The sequence below is a fragment of the Tribolium castaneum genome, chromosome 10, assembly GCF_031307605.1.
Source record: "Tribolium castaneum strain GA2 chromosome 10, icTriCast1.1, whole genome shotgun sequence".
Lineage (NCBI taxonomy): Eukaryota > Metazoa > Arthropoda > Insecta > Coleoptera > Tenebrionidae > Tribolium > Tribolium castaneum.
This window is the reverse complement of record NC_087403.1, coordinates 4,131,488-4,147,602: the sequence shown is the minus strand read 5'-3', so window position 1 is coordinate 4,147,602 and position 16,115 is coordinate 4,131,488. Positions and strand designations below refer to the sequence as shown.

The following is a 16,115-nucleotide window of genomic DNA, read 5'->3' as shown; positions in this document are numbered from 1 at the left end:
CACCCGACCTTCATTTGCCTCCCGTCCTCAAATTTATTTAATTGCAGCGCGGCTGAAACGCTCATTTTGAGAATAGGCGCGCGGATCAATAATGCCAAATGCAACAACAGATTTTCTCTGGCGTAGTTAAATGCATCACTGGAACGGAATATTTGAATAAATTATTGAGGCTGAAGATTTAAGACCACAGTGATGTTTCCTGCTCGTTTCGAGTTTGATTTTAGAGCTCGTAAATAAACGCCAACGGGGAAAATGTCTTATTTAAGGGAGCTGCCGCATTACGCTTTCTTTATAAAGTCGATACTGACGGTACTTTTATTTTCTACTTACCTACCTTTTACGCCACCTTGATCTCATAAAACTGCGGCTGAAAAGTGCAATATCGTAAAATATCAGAACCGGCGCATCCACCATTTTCTGCAATATTGAAGCGAGGCGAAAATTAAAACCAACGTAATTTATGAGAACGAAAAACAAAACGAATGCTTTAATCATGTTGCGGGTCATGTTCCGCAGGCCTGCAGTTTCATCAATGCAAATTCCAGTCAACACTGGGCAATAAAAAATCACTTTTTTCATCCTTGCGTGATTATTTTGAATTTAATATTTCTGAATCTAAATCGATAAAAAAATCTGTTTCATACAAAAATTTTATTAATTTGTTTTGAAACTACGTCAAGTTTGCAATCCGATAATTTACGTTCCTGCCTGTTGGCAGGTTTATTGAAACGTCATTTTCACATTGTTCAACTGTACTTACCTTTCGCTGCATGTTTTTTTATTCCTAAGGGGCAACATTGGCAACAATACAAATTATAACTGCTTTAATATTACCGTAAACACAAAATATTTTGCAGGAATCAGATAAATTAAGAGTTGAAAAACACAAAACAGGAACAATTAAGTCGAATTTTCTCAATTTAATACTTTAATTTTTACCAAATTACATGAAAAAGCACCAAATTAAGGTGCTTAATGTTCTGGAATTTTCCAAGCGTGTAGGGTGATTTATCAGTTCAAAATTCCCGTATTTCGAGAAAAAATTAACTCGAAACCTCAATTTTAAAAAGATCTTGTTTTGAAGTTTCTTATCATTTTCAGTGCGTTTTTGACTCAAAAACTCGACATTTTTGCCGAATTGTATCATAAATCTTCTAGAAAAATAACACCAACTAGTCCGCAAAATGAATTTGTCGTTTTGGTCGCACAAATTAAATAATATGCAGTGCAAAATCACAATTTTTGACCAAAGTAAGGCGATTATACTGGTTGTTTCGACCAGAAAAAGTGGTTGCACGCAATTTTAAAGTAAATATATAAGCAAATATTTCAACTAAATTAATAAGGACACCGTGTTGTTTTGAGCCGCGGCGCTTAAAAAAACTAGTAAGTTGCAAATCTGTGTAAATTTATGGGAGATTGAAAAGTTTCGTTAATGATGTTGTGGTATCAGATAGAAAGGCTTGTTGGATGTTATCGTTCTATCTGAGTAGCCGAGTCAGATTTCGTGCTCTTTTGGCGTGGTACAAAATCTGAGTGTGGTGATTGCGGAAAAGTAGGTGCGAATCGATATTAGAAGTATGTCAAGAAATGACGATGACGACGACGTCTCCGCAGCGGTATCGATTAGGTGACAATGGAAGGGAAATTTGGCCGGTGTTGAATGATCAGGGTGTGATAAATAAACAGCGATTATAAATGAAGACAACAAACGTATATTTGATATTTATTTATATGAATTCACAGTGTGTCGATTATTAGTGTACTATAATTGGGGTACATGGTGTGGTGCAAGTAGAATGAGGGCAGGGCTGACCGCCGTGGTCGAGTCGCTACGTAGTTATATCACATCTTCATATTGTAAGTCGCGGCGAGCGGCGGCGGGATGGGGTGGGTTGACTAGTGAGACAAGTAGCCCTTATTATTACTTAATCTTATGCCACATTATCCTAATCCTAGAAGTGAGATGAACCATAACTTCGTTATTACACAACACTAATATTTAAGAAGTGAGCGACGAGTGACGTCCAAGTCTGATTGCTATGAAATGCACGCGGTAACAAAATAACGGTTTGTAACGTCACTGTCCCGATCCGGGATTGGTCCGTTGACGACACCGGTCCACGGTCGCACTTTTGGAACTGACGGTGCATCGGTGTCGGAGCGAGGAATGATCCGAAGAGGCGCCTGGCCGTAGCCGCCGCCTTCCGACTTCCGAGTTATTGTCGACTGTCGAGTCTAGGTCTCGTTAGGCCGCCGTCAAAGGCCGGAAGAACGCTACCCGTGGGGTCCTGGCCCGTCCTGATCCGGCGCTATCGACGAGCGCTCGTCCTTCTCGCCCTGCTGCTGCTGCTGCTGCTGCTGCTGAGACGGGGGCTGCTGCTGCGCCAGCGACCGGTACAAGGGCGAATTCACAAAACGGGGGTAGCTATCTCGATGCATCAATGTGTAAATCTGCAGCTGAGCGTCGTCGAACGTGTGCGGGGTCGGCTCCACCATGTTCCGGTTCACGATCTCGCGAACGCGGGCGTCCAAAGACACCTGCACCAAAAGCAGAAACACCGACTCAGCAAAAAGCGGACTAACTAGGGCAAGCCTAGGCCAGCAAAACGACGAGAGAAATACTTCTTGTATTTTGGGATTTTATTCCTCGATAATTTTTTATACCGACAAACATCGCAGAAAGAATGACACACATTTGCAAACGATCTTTTGTTTGTAATTTGAAATCGATTTCACATTGAGTAGCGGAAGCAATATTTATTACATGACTAGACAACATGAACGAATACAGTTTAATAATTTCATTGTAAACCCAAGTATCAAGTATCGCAAGTATCATAGTTTTAGTTTTCCCAGCCCTAGAATTGCACATCATAGTGCAGCAAACAACTGAAAATACCTCGAAGATAATTGATATAGATTTGTCTGAAGTATTCGCGGAAACAACCACCTAACTTTCAACGTTTGAATTAAGCGAAGAAGACAGACTTCAGCTAGTTTGTAACGCAAATTGGAAATGATAAAAGCAGAAACGCAGCTATTTGAAATGACAAGTCGGTGCAACGACCTGGGTACAAACTGACATTCTTATTAGTGTGATCTAGAAGAAACGCAACAAAACCATCCCCGAAACATTTTTTATCGAAAATATTCATAACTTTATCCTAGGAAAAATTTCCGGAATGAATCGATTAATTATTATTAATTAACAATTTTTAACAATTTTATCTATGAAATAAATTAAGAATACGTATTTTTGTACTCTTATATCACATATTCTTATTAACAACAATTCGATGTGTTTTTTGAAATTTTTGTCTTTTAATGTTTGTCAAAATTTCATTAAGTTGGTTTAGTTTGAGAAGCCGGGCATTTGAAACTGGCAAAATATAGACGGGTCAAGTTTCGATCGATGTGTGAGAAATGTGCTTAGGTTTGCGGATAATGTAGTAACGGTCTGTTGGATTCTGTGACAAATTGTGGCGTATCTGGGAGCGTGAACTAACATTGTGGTCTACATGTGATAGACGATGATTCCACTTAGACAGCGGTGGTGTATATCAAAGGGTTGAACAATCAGGCAGTATCGTGACTGTGCCTATAAGTTTGTGTGGATTGAATTGCCCCGGAAATAGCAAAGGAGCGGTGGTGGAATTTTCTTAATCGAATGCAATCTGGTTATTGTCTAGTGCTAGACATAGTAATATTGTCGTAGGTCTTGGTTCCATTAACCGAAAGAGTGAGGAAAATCGATGACTTACCTCTTTAGGTGATAGAATCGAAATGTAGTCTTCGTATATGATTCTTGCCTTCTCTTCAACAGCTTCGGGATTGTTTTCTTTTTTTAAATCTTCACAAGCCAGCCAGAATAATATATTTTCTTCCGAGTATTCACACCGTAGGAAATCTCTAAAAACTTTTCGTCCAGCTAGAAACGAATAAAACCGAACTAAATCTACTGAAGACCGACGAGTGCATGCTACACTTACCGGGGCTTCGCATAAGTTTATCAAAAGATCTACCCCAACTTCTGATTTCCTCTAAAGAAGGACTGGAAAGCATTCACGTTAGAATCGTAATTGCCAATCTTGGCTCAAAGCTGTTCCTTAAAAGAGGCAAGGAAAGAGATATTTTTCTTGACTCGGTGTATTGATGTATTTTAAAATTGAAAAAAACGAAAACGCGCAAACTAAAAATTAGATAAGATATTCTTTTCTCACCGGAACAGCCCATACACGAGAGAAAGCTACTCACGGTGGATCTCCATCGTAATTTAAAAGATCTGAGTTATTGGAATTTCTTGTAGGGCCATTTTCATCGTTTCCTTTTCCAGGGGTTGAACTGGAATCAAGCGGTAATGTCAAAATCGATATCTCGTGTCAACCGTAATTTGTTGTGTGCTTTTAATGCCGATGGAAGTGCCAGCCCGCAATGTTTTATTTTCACGAATCGAAGAAAAACACTCGCGACTTTTCTCATTTCCAGCCGCCGCAAACGTAAGAATAGTTCCGTACGTGCGATGTAAACAAAAATAAACATGACTCGCTCGATTGGAAAATGAAGGAAGAGGTTGTGCACCGCGTGGAAATAATTTATGAATTTGCGTTCGAATATATTTCTGTAATATAAATAATGCGGCGATCTCGTTTGAGTTTTAGGATTATGGCGGCGCTTGCGTTTATTTGTTCAGAAGGAGCACATGCGATATTAGTCATGTCGGAGCGATCGGTTGTAATAATTGGCAATTACCAGGAACAGCTGCAGCAGCAGCACCAGCACAGGCAGCAGGGCTTGGGGCGCAGCGGAGCGCCCTGGCCGGGCTGGGGGCCGTTCTGGGGGCCGCCGGACTGGGACCCCGCCGAGGCCGGGGGCCCTCCTCTGGAGTTCGGAGGCGTGGAAAGGCTCGCACTGCTGGACCCTCGAAGTCGGCAGCCCGCCCCAGCTGGAGCTCCTGCACCGGTCGCTGGCCCACCCCCAGGCCCCGCTCTGTTCTCCGTCACCCGCTCAGTTACGCTACAAGACATCTGCAAACAAACCCAAGCTTGATTACTCGCGATTAAACAACATTCCGATCATTTACATTCTGCTAATTTTAGTCCATTCAGTGAAAATCGCTCGCTCGCCCGTCTTACATTTTATTGGTTTATAATACAATTTTATTATTCGGCACTGCTGCTGTAAAAATAACGATATAATCTCTACAGTCACGCTCGCAAACTCCACGTCAGGATATTAAAAATGGCTGGTCTTAGACCTGTGCTAAAAATTTTATTTCCCGCAATGTTGGCCCAAAAATTTCGACTCGACTGATAAGGACTGAAACGTCGATAGTTGCTAATAACGTTTTCATGTATGACAACTTTGCATCACATACAATATTATCTTCCAATTGACGTTTTGTGTAGTCAATTTGGCATTGTACTCTCTAACATTGTTCCTATACTTAGCAATACAATGAAACTGTAGAATGACTCCCATTGTTGGAAATAAGCGCTGATAAATCCGAACATCTTATCACAGGATTAGGTCCAGCTTTACCGTCATTCTACAATTTCATGAACAAAGCACTATATTTGTAACAAAATAAAATCAAACTCTAAAGCACGGCTCATTTTTCTATAGTAGCTACAAATTTAGTCACGACAACGATGTAGAAACGTGAACTACTCTAATTGCTTATTGATTAGTACTCGACTACTTCAACAACACTTAGGAATTCATTCGTTTGTGTATGAAATTTTCAGTTCAATAATGATGTTGATAATAACAGTAATAAAACGAAAAAAGTTTATTGGAATTTGTTTTGAGTTTTTTTGTGTACGTTATATTAACTTGGGGTGAATCGGCTCAAGCCAAACGGCCGAGTTCAAGTTCAAGAAACAATTAATTATAGTTTGGAATAATAGTTTCTGAAAGCTGAATAAACAGAGTTCGTACTTCCTGTGTTCACACATTTGGACGCAACTTTAGTCCCTTTTATTATTAACCAATTGATTGAAGTTTTAAGTGTATAAGCATGTATTTGTTTATACAGAATTGGGCAAAAGTATGAAACCAAGCATTTTGTGCCTAAACTATCTATCTTACGAAAAAACCAGTACTTTAAAAACGCGATCATGTTTCAAGAATAAAATTTTTCCAAATACCTTTAGTTTTCGAGTTATTAAAAAATTTGTGGAATAAAAACATCCAAACAGCCAAATTCGAAAAATCGTCGCAATCAGGTCGGAAAACAAAGTTCAAAAACAAAATTACGAAACTAGAAGTAACTAGCCCGTCTCCTCAGTTATTATAAGAGATACGTGGTCGGTTAATTTAGGGCAAGTAGCGCATTTTTATAACTAACATTTACCTGAAACAAGATTAGTTGTGTCATTTTCAGTTTTTGAATTATTGGAAAAAATGGAAATATGTAATTTTTGGTTTTGTTTTTTAAGCACAAATCAAAAATTTTGACGTTTCTAACTAGAACGTGCCTAAGGTGATTTTTTAAAAAGAATCTCAAATATCTCAACCTGTCATCGTATTTTCCAAGGCGTTCTTTATGCATGTTAGATTGGATCACATCACGTGATATATCATTAATGCCTTGGATAATACGATGACAAATTTAGATTCTTTGCAAAGAAGCGAATTACTTCGGTTTTCGTCTTGTCTGAATTACCAGTAATTCAAAAACTAAAAATGACAAATCCAATTTTCTTTCAGACAATTTGCTCAGCATAAAAATGCGTTAATTTAAATGACCTCGTATCTTTTGTAATAAGTGAGATCCCCTTGGTGAAGCTCATTATTGGTAGGTATATATTTACAAATTTTTATTTTTTGCCAAATTTTAGTTTTTTAAATTAAAAAAATCTGCTACCGACTGATGATAAAAAATAAACATTAAAAAACAATGAAAAAAGAAAAAGCTTTTAAAATATGACTAGAAACTGTTTCAAAATTGCTCCTCAACAACGTATCACTGAGTTGGTGCGCCAGATTTTGAGCACCCCTGTATAAATATTATTGATTATTTCTAAACAAATACGCGTTAATTGGCCAAATTTTTCGTATTCTTTATTGCCAGTAAAGTAAGCACAAAGTGTTAAAACATAAATTAAAAACCCATTGTAGTATTTCGTTATATTGAGTGTTATATTTTTTATCGAAACTCTTAAATTTGATCACTCAATTTAACAAACGGGGCTAGAAATTTGCAAATAATTTCAGATGACTGAATTGAAAACTTTTAGTCATACACTACTTTTTAAAATATTTAGGTATTTCCACACTTTTAGCGATCTGTATATTTGTGCATCAAAAGAAAAGCTTTTAAATGATGACATGATTCTAACTCTATTAAATTAAGCAAATAACAGGACTGCAAACGTGGATTTAGAGAGTTTAACGGATTTTCAAATTACCATATTTAAATACATATAGTAAAGTTATAACAACATGAAAAAAAAATTAGAGACTTTCTTCCGCCGACATCTTAGGACCGCCCTTGTGGAAGTGTCGGGTTTTTGTAATAATGCGTGAATTGCGAGTAATCGAGGTTTGTAAAAGTGTGATTTGGGGAGTGGATGTGCGATCCCCGGAAGTGGGTCACATAGGAGTGATAGGTCGATATTCCGGTGGTGGTGGGTCGGGCCTCGGCCTCGGCGTCGGCGGCTGGACGCGGCCTTGGGCAGCGAAGCCGGGGCGTCGGTGGCGTCGTCGTCGTCGCCGTCGCCGCCGCCGCCGCCGCACTTGTTGCGGTCGCGCTCCGGCCCGGGCTGCGTGTAATATTGATCCGGGAGGGGTGGCAGCGTGGGGCTGACGTCAGCGCCTACCTTTATCAATGGCCATGAAGGTAGCTGTCGGCACACGTGCCCGCTGCGGTCGAGCCGAGGGCCATGTCCGGAATCCGGATGTCCAGGGTCCAGGCGCTCACTGCCGCACTCGGACACTGGCACTGCGCCGCAGTCGCGGAAGTCGCTCGCCAGCCCCGTGACCGCACCTCACACCCATCTCGGGACCGCACCGGACGCCGACGACGCGCTGCTGCTGTCTCGAGTGACGCTGGACGTCGATGGCGCGAGCACGGAGAGATCGCGAGAACGGTCCCTACGTGGACTGAGAGGTTGCGCTCGGGCGTCGCGTTCGCGTACCGACGGCGTGCGCCGATCCAACATGGCGCATGCCGACGCCGCCACCGACGCCGCCAAAGCGCCCGCGCCTACGACGCTACGATGCTACGACGCTACACCTACTTTCACTAGACGACAAAACGACAACTAACTACCCGCTAACGGACGCGCAACTCAACCACATCACGCACTTTTATTCACCTATCAAAACAATACGACACCCTAATTAAACTATTTTTCATTTTAATTGGAACGACGCGCGACGCCCTTCCGCCACGCCAAAACCAACCACATAACATATTTATTCCATTCAAATAATAAGCAGTAATGTCCGTTTTAGCGAATTTCTTCTAAGCAGTTTGGAACGCGGCTAGTTTCTTAAAATTTGAAAAATTGAAAAAGTTAAATGGAACAGCCAATTTTTTGTTTTGCCCAAGCTAATAACTAAGGAGATTAAAGATTTTTTACATAATTTGGTACATTTTGAGTTTTGTGAGAGAATCTGACGAAACAATTGAGTTTTTGCTGAAGAACTTGCGAAATGTTTGAGTGAATCAAACTTTATCAAAAACAAATCGATCCACAATTTATCCACGATTTTTGAACCCCAGTGTAATAGAAAACTTGTAATTTTCTTAGAAAACGGCGATTTAGCCGACATTTACAAAATAATCGAACAAGAGTTTTTTGCTCCGTTTTAATCGCCTTATGATTGGTCTGTTTTACGGTTGGGAGTGCGATATCCCTCCCATGTCCAATGACAAACGCTTCAATCGTCTTGCAATTTTTTGTGCACCAGATAAACAAGTAGGAGGTGAATTTTATATTTTTATTGGTCAATTACTTATTTCTGGGACAAATCAGGAAATGAGAACCGGTTAAGAGCCCGTCTTTCACACGGAACGAGATGGGAATAAAATGGTCGGTTCTGCTTAGTTTTGAAATAATTTTTTTTTTTGACGAAAACACAATTAATAATTACAGTTATAATAAAATAAATAAAATAAAATAAAAAACAAACTGAAATTGGAACTTATGATTTTGTGATCCCAAAGGGCCGCTCGATTGGATCCACAAAACAAGTAATAGAGAGCAGCCGAAATCCAGCCCTTAATTTGCATTTTACAAAGGAATTAATTCCTGTTATGATGTGTATTGTGATTATTCACATGTTGAATCTGAATTTATTTATTTATGTTTTTTTTGTGCAAAATAAAGAGGTCACCTGTAGAACTGTGCCCGTCGCTGATTTAGTCGTAGCAATTTAAGCATTGATTTTATTAATGAATGAACCAAAAGGGAATAATTGTATTAATTGATTATTGGCGATTATTCCAGGTGAAGTGAATTAAATTACTTTATTACCACCTTAACTGATGCTTCCACTCAAATGGACATGCAAAATACTGACATATAATCGATAACATAATTCGCTGTACGGAAATTTCTTGGCAAAAAGAACATTGGAAATATTAAAATTGCGTATAAGTTGTCCGGCTGTGCGCCAGGTTTGCACCATCAGGGTTGCTAACTCTCATCATCATCAATCATTATTACTTATCATCCCTGCATAAAAATGGGGCATGTTTTAGAGAATGGATAATTCGGTTCAAACATTTTTGACGTGTGTTTATTTGGAACAAGGATAGCTAATTGATTGGTTCCCCCGAGCGAAATCAATGTTGGAATGTAATTGAGTTAATTTTATCTCAGTTGATCCATTGTAAATTGTCAAATCGTACAAGCTGCAGATATAAGTAAACAAATCGTAGGTACTGTAAACTTTGTCTTTGGCAACAGCAAACTCTTTTCTCTGTAAATTCCTGCACCTGATCAAACAAATTAGAAAGAGGCAATGATTGCAGCAGTCCGATTGGCGACAATACCCACATCGACAGCGGTTTTGGCCTACGACCCACATGCACCACGTCGTGGATCGATATTGATATTTGCGATTGCGCCGTTTTGTTGACACTCTGATGTTCCTTCAAGAACTAATGACAAACTCCTCTAATTTCAAGCCGCGCCAAATTATACGACTACTACTTTTGATCAGCTCACTAGCAGTTTTTTGATTTATACATGAGCTCTTATTACAAAGGGAATATCCCATTCGTGATAAAACGCCAAATTGGGCACATTTTGCGCTTAAAGGCCAAAAGATTAATGAGGCACTTTGTTACTCGAAGCAGATTTATTGACACATTAGGTGTACAACTAATTCGATAAAGTTCTCATTAATATTGTCCGGAGTCCTTTATTTAACGTTCAATACATTAAACTAATTACCCTAATTAACTTCCACAAAGATGAGCCACGTCGGCGTGGGTACAGTTGCGATGGATTACTCAAAATTTTCCGTAATCCGAAGTTTCTGGTGTAAAGGATTTTTAAAATCAGCGAATAAGAAAGATACTAATTAGTTCTGAAAATTGCTTTTATTTATTATCTGTTGACTTAGTCCTCGTAAATTTCGGGTCTCAATGGGAACTGTAATTGGAGTAAAATGGTGACAAGGCTAGTAATGATTCATTTGTTGGCAAAATGATCGTCTAAAGAAAAATTTTGATGTTAGACTTGTTATCGCCAATTAACTCGCCGGACCCTTTTGTATTTGCTCAATTGAGTGTGTTTAAGTTGATTTTTGTGTGATCATGTTTGTTGTCCATCGCAGGTGTGGGCGTAATTTAAAGGTGAGTTTGTAGAAAATAAATGTTCGTCGAGTTCCGGCACATCGGCGTTCTTTTGAGTCCGTTCAGCCTTCGGTGAGCTCACCCTCCCGTAATTCTGGTTGCTTGGCAACCCCTGCCAGCCACCCCTTAAACTTCCCCGCGAGAGACGAACCCCCTCGCGCAATAGTTTTTATATGATAGCTCCGATGGCTTTCTTCTGTGGATGGCGAAGCTTGCGCCCTCCGCCACCCTCCGACTCGAGCCCTTAATTCTGGGATGCATCGGCCGGCTTCGGAGCATTATTAGGGCATGTAGGAGTTGGGGCGTCGGAATTCGTGCATCCCGTGTCCCTCGCGCTAGAGCCTTGTGTGCACTGTGTACAGTAGGGTGAGATCTGGAACGGCCGCGAAGGTGGTTGTGGGCCGGGCGGGGTGGCCGGGGTGGTCGGGGTCGGGACGGGGAGCGATAGTGGGGTGGCATGGGGGGGGTAGGGCCGGGGGCGGAGGGCCCCGGGCAGCGGGTGCCGCAGTGTTGGGTGGGTCAGATATCGCAGAAGCAGACGTCCCATGCGTTCGTTACGCTCTCCATAGTACTAGTGGTTGGTGACATGCAGTGATCGGTGCTTTCGTTTCGACGGGACAAGCTGACATGCTGCCCTTTGCCCACACACAACTGGTAAGACTCCCATTGCGCCCTCGGAGCCCACTGCCCGCCCCGTGCTCTGCATACAAGCCGCTTGCACCGATGCAACTTACAACTTACCACTTTACCACCCTGCGCGATTTCCGCTCAATTCGCCAAGATTCGCTTGCGCACATTCGTTTCAATTTTTCCAAATTTTTACTCATTTTCATGCTCACGTCATCATGTGTACGCTCGCCACCCCACACCCCATCCGACGACAACACCAAAAATCAGCCTCTGTGCTTGCCGTTCCATTACTACGGCGGCAACTCGCGCATCCGAGCCAATCACACATCATTCAATAACCCCATAAAACGCCAAGCACAAATTAACTCTACCGTATTTTCGTTCACCCAAAATAATAAATATTGCCAAAATATTTTTTATGGAACCGAATCTGAAGGGTTTGTGCGCCCCAGACTGCGGCCAATTTTGATATCCGGCCGGCAGCCAGCCGCGAATTATCCCCAATAAAGAGATGCATGCAGCAATCGCTCCTAAAATTTATTTCCGCTCGAATGATGGCCGTAATTGGTTCGCAGGAAGACGGGCCTCAGCAGTGAGGTGGTTGCGCTGCCATGGAGGTGGCAATGCCCATGTCGGGTACTGCCATCGACTGCTATGAAGACATGTTCAAAGAGATAACCAGGAAGCTCTACGGCGAGGACGGCTTGCCTGAATTAACCGGAACCGAGCGACTTCCCACAAACCAGGATCGTGGCTTAACTCCGATCGATTATGACGTTGACAATCCAATTTTAAAGCCGGAAGAACATTTAACTGCATTTGGCTTAGCTGCGCTAATGCAAAATGGTTTCCCCACAACAGGAATACTCAATTCGACGTTTCAACAACACAAGACTACTGCAACAACGACCGTTGAGGACAAGTGGACCGCCAATGAAGACGCTCTCCAGTGGACGCAGTCGAAAATTGCCACTTATAATCCATCACAGAAATTGTTTCGATGCGCGGAATGTGATTGTGTCGGGTATCTCCCGAGAGTTGCTGAACATTGGTTAGGGACTCACTCGAATTTAAGAGCTTTTCAATGTCCGCAATGTCCGTACGAAAGTGCGTGGGCCAGGTGTGTACGAATGCATTTGAGTCGCCAACACAACATCAACACCGACGAAGCTTCGGACACTTTGGCCAAAAACAACCCAATTTTGCAAGAAATCACAAAATACCTCCAAAGGCTCAAAAATAAATTAGAAAACAATTGTGCGAAACCATCACATATAAACAACTCGCAAATCTTAGACGAGTTTCAATCTTCCTCGACCTCTACCAACAATCATCTCAACAACAATCAAGTGGTTGCCACAAACTCCGACGCATCCAGCAGTTCCTCCACCAAAAGGTACACCTGTACCTACTGCCCCTACGCTACGGACCGCAGAGACCTATTTACGCGGCATGAGAATATTCATCGCGAAGAGAAACCGTTCCAGTGTTACGTCTGTCAGAAACAATTCAATCGAGCGGATCATGTTAAAAAGCACTTCCTTCGAATGCACAGGGAGCACCCTTATGATCTGAACCGGATACGCCGACATCCTCCGAAAAACGCTTCGGGAATGTCGTATTATCAAAAATACAACGCAAATTCTACAAATCAATCACCGGATTCCATATCTTCGCTGGCGAATATTAATTCCCTTTCCATTCCAAACGGATTTAATAACATATCGCGCAATGCCAATAATATCAGACCAGGTAACACCACCGATATGAAGAACGGGATTACAAACATTAAATCTGGGAATATTTCCAAAGGTAATGGAAAAAAGAAAGGCGAGAAACGATTCACTTGTTGTTACTGCTCCTGGTCGGGGGTTGATAACTGGTGCTTAAAACGGCACATGAACACTCATTTAAAACCATTCGTGTGCGGCCTTTGTGATTACAAAGCAGCGAGATCTGAAAGATTGGCAACCCACGTGCTGAAAGTACACAATAAACGAGCTTGTGGAAAATGCAGTTTTTTGGCCGACGATCCCGCCCAATTAACCGTACACCAGCAAGAGCACCAGTAAGTATCACGACAAATGTGCAACAGTAGATAATAACTTGTTTGCAGTCCTTTGGAGCAACGAAACCGATCAGGAAACAACATTTTGCGAAATAATTCCTTCAATAACAGCACGGCAACGTCATCATCCTCGTGCAGGTGAGGTGCACTCTCATAATTTGAATCGTTAGTTGTTTTGATTTTAGCCAAAGCCAGACGAGTCTGAAGCCCCACGAGCTGAGTGCCGCTGCTGCTCTGCTCCAGCACAGCAACCGCTTGCTTCAAAACGACAACAAGTGGAAAAACCACGCTCCCAAGCAACACGGAGCTGCGCGTCTCTTCAATTACATGGAAGCCAGCGATGGGTCGGAGCCGGAGTCGGAATCACGCGGGGCCGAAGACATGAGTCGGTTGAACTTGAATCACCGGATTCAGTCGGATTTTCTTGAGGCGGGAGATGTTGGTAGCCAGGCCGACGAGGAAGAGGGTGAAGAGATGGAGCTCCCTTTGTTCGTCTGCCCCACGTGCGGCTGCGAGTTCGAGGACGACATGTCACTTGAAACCCATCAATACACGCACCGTCACAGCACCACATCTCCCGCAAAATCCGACAACTCCAAGGAGAATGTCAACCCTAATTTACTAAAGTATCGATGTTGTTTGTGCGATTTTGCCTTTGAGAATCAGTCTTCTGTTATGGCGCACATGGTGTCTCATTCGAGCCTGAGCGGGGCGCAGGCGAAGTCCACGTTGACGAAGCGCTCCCGGAAACAGAGCCGCCCCAAAAAGATGGTCTTGCCGTTCTGGGACTTGAACGAAGTTGAAGTGTTGCGGCACCTCAATGGGAACTTAAGCGGCGAGCTGCAACAGGCCTCTGCCTCCATGTCCAGGAAGTACATGGCCAGGATTGTCGCTCGCAAAGGACTGTATTGCGTGCTCTGCAAGAGCTCCAGTGTGAACAGATACCACACAAAGGCGAGCCTAGCTTTGCATCACTACTGGAAACACTTGAACAAGCGCTTCAAGTGCGAACATTGCGACCTACATTTCCGGCATCGGTATCAGTGTGTGCTGCATGCCAGTCGCGAGCATATAAATAAACCACCGATCCTTAAGTCTCAAACAGTGCCTATTAAAGAACCAATTCATTCCGCAGTACCTGCTTCCCAGGACGCCCATCATTTCTTCGCAAACTCTCAAACTGTTACTGTACCTGACGCATCATCCAATGCGCATAAAATAGGGATGTCGTTTTTTGACCACTCGTTCATACACCCCACCAACGCCATCAACAGTCATATGCCGATCATCATACCCACTTTTCCACCAAATTAAGCCACCCTTTGCGTTACTATTACCTTTACTATCGACAACTTGGCTAGGTACTATAAAAAGTGACCTTCAAAAATTTTCTTTACGTGCTCGTATCGTAAGTATTTTCGGAACAAACTTAAATGCAATCATATTTTTCATTAGTCCAAATTTTCGTGCAATATCTGTTACTTGGTGATGTTTATTATTATATTTACTTTACATATTATGAAACAAAAGACTGCAATATTTTGTTTCTTTGTACTACTATTTAGAAAACCTATATGTTTGTAAGTATGTTATTGTTTATTCTTATTACTTTTGTTAATAGTTACTATTATTCATGTCATGTACTGTGTTTTTTTGTATTATTAATAAAATCGTAAACCAGTACTCGATTTTGATTGATATTAAAACAAATAAACCTCTTTCAAAGTTCTTTATTATTCTCCGAATCATATTACATTACATACAAATTTTCTCGAAATTTGGTGATTATTCAAAATCTTGCGGAAAAACAACCCCAACTTCTTTCCTCAATAAATCCATCAGCTGGGCTAGTTCAATTGACTCCTGGTGTGGCATGTGGGGACATTCTGTTTTACCTAAAATGCAACCCGACGTAATACTAAAAAAAACTCGTTGCTCATCCAACCAGCTTTGATACACTGTCGCGCTTCTTCAGCTTGGTAAGCTAACCCGGCACTGTTCTTATGGAAAAAAGCAACCGTTTTTTCGGGCGTAATAAGTTGAGTGGGACACCAAAAATCGGGCATTCTGATTGTGCCTTTGGTGCCAACAACAGTGCCTTCATTTGGTAGCGATACTCTGGCCGAAGTGCTAACCACTGCCATTTTGCCATCAGGATAAGTGATAATAGCACCGGCACTTTCGTCGGTTTTTTGGTCATTTAAATGGCTATTGACTGCAATATTGATTGGACGGAGTCCCCGGAAAACGTACTGTTGGAATTGCAACATGTAGACTCCCAAATCCAAGATGGCACCTCCTCCCATTTCCACAGCTCTTGATTTTTTTGACAATGAGAGATTAGTCCAAATTTTCGTGCAATATCTGTTACTTGGTGATGTTTATTATTATATTTACTGTACATATTATGAAACAAAAGACTGCAATATTTTGTTTCTTTGTACTACTATTTAGAAAACCTATAATGTTTGTAAGTATGTTGTTGTTTATTCTTATTACTTTTGTTAATAATTACTATTATTCATGTCATGTACTGTGTTTTTTTGTATTATTAATAAAATCGTAAACCAGTACTCGATTCTGATTGATATTAAAACAAATAAA

General features: G+C 41.5%; 3 protein-coding genes across 6 annotated transcripts; 1 reads left to right on the top strand and 2 right to left on the bottom strand.

The window, feature by feature from the left end:
* Positions 1–1,692: 1,692 nt before the first annotated feature.
* Dhit (Double hit) lies at positions 1,693–8,169 on the bottom strand. 3 transcript variants are annotated; one of them, XM_008195254.3, is made up of 6 exons: positions 7,824–8,169; positions 4,753–5,027; positions 4,258–4,344; positions 3,993–4,054; positions 3,765–3,952; positions 1,693–2,541 (listed from the first exon to the last, which is right to left on the bottom strand). In XM_008195254.3, exons 2-6 carry the CDS (start codon positions 5,025–5,027, stop codon positions 2,278–2,280), a joined length of 876 nt encoding a protein of 291 aa, XP_008193476.1. In that variant the 5' UTR covers positions 7,824–8,169; the 3' UTR covers positions 1,693–2,277. The 3 variants fall into 3 exon arrangements, with proteins under 3 accessions (XP_008193476.1, XP_015836114.1, XP_015836108.1); XM_015980628.2 differs by having other exon boundaries at positions 3,765–3,931; positions 7,824–8,160; XM_015980622.2 differs by lacking the exon at positions 7,824–8,169 and adding an exon at positions 5,084–6,153.
* Positions 8,170–11,276: 3,107 nt separating this feature from the next.
* On the top strand, positions 11,277–15,194 carry chn (charlatan). Of its 2 annotated transcripts, XM_015980612.2 has the most exons (5): positions 11,277–11,467; positions 12,019–13,195; positions 13,256–13,511; positions 13,560–13,649; positions 13,697–15,194. In XM_015980612.2, the coding sequence occupies exons 2-5, from the start codon at positions 12,055–12,057 to the stop codon at positions 14,823–14,825; spliced, it is 2,616 nt and encodes an 871-aa protein (XP_015836098.1). In that variant the 5' UTR covers positions 11,277–11,467; positions 12,019–12,054; the 3' UTR covers positions 14,826–15,194. The 2 variants fall into 2 exon arrangements, with proteins under 2 accessions (XP_015836098.1, XP_001814704.1); XM_001814652.4 differs by having other exon boundaries at positions 12,019–13,511.
* Positions 15,195–15,226: 32 nt separating this feature from the next.
* On the bottom strand, positions 15,227–15,851 carry LOC103313050 (trans-1,2-dihydrobenzene-1,2-diol dehydrogenase). The gene is made up of 2 exons (XM_015984369.2): positions 15,457–15,851; positions 15,227–15,406 (listed from the first exon to the last, which is right to left on the bottom strand). Exons 1-2 carry the CDS (start codon positions 15,815–15,817, stop codon positions 15,297–15,299), a joined length of 471 nt encoding a protein of 156 aa, XP_015839855.1. The 5' UTR covers positions 15,818–15,851; the 3' UTR covers positions 15,227–15,296.
* Positions 15,852–16,115: the final 264 nt, after the last annotated feature.

Coding starts and splice junctions, on each gene's coding strand:
- Dhit (XM_008195254.3), bottom strand. CDS start 5,027: ATGTCTTGTAGCGTAACTGAGCGGGTGACGGAGAACAGAGCGGGGCCT. Junction 4,345..4,752: donor TGCTGCTGCAGCTGTTCCTG/GTAATTGCCAAT, acceptor GCTTGATTCCAG/TTCAACCCCTGGAAAAGGAA. Junction 2,542..3,764: donor CGATTCTATCACCTAAAGAG/GTAAGTCATCGA, acceptor CTTTTGGTGCAG/GTGTCTTTGGACGCCCGCGT.
- chn (XM_001814652.4), top strand. CDS start 12,055: ATGGAGGTGGCAATGCCCATGTCGGGTACTGCCATCGACTGCTATGAA. Junction 13,512..13,559: donor GTACACCAGCAAGAGCACCA/GTAAGTATCACG, acceptor ACTTGTTTGCAG/TCCTTTGGAGCAACGAAACC. Junction 13,650..13,696: donor ACGTCATCATCCTCGTGCAG/GTGAGGTGCACT, acceptor TTTTGATTTTAG/CCAAAGCCAGACGAGTCTGA.
- LOC103313050 (XM_015984369.2), bottom strand. CDS start 15,817: ATGGGAGGAGGTGCCATCTTGGATTTGGGAGTCTACATGTTGCAATTC. Junction 15,407..15,456: donor GCGACAGTGTATCAAAGCTG/GTTGGATGAGCA, acceptor GTTGCATTTTAG/GTAAAACAGAATGTCCCCAC.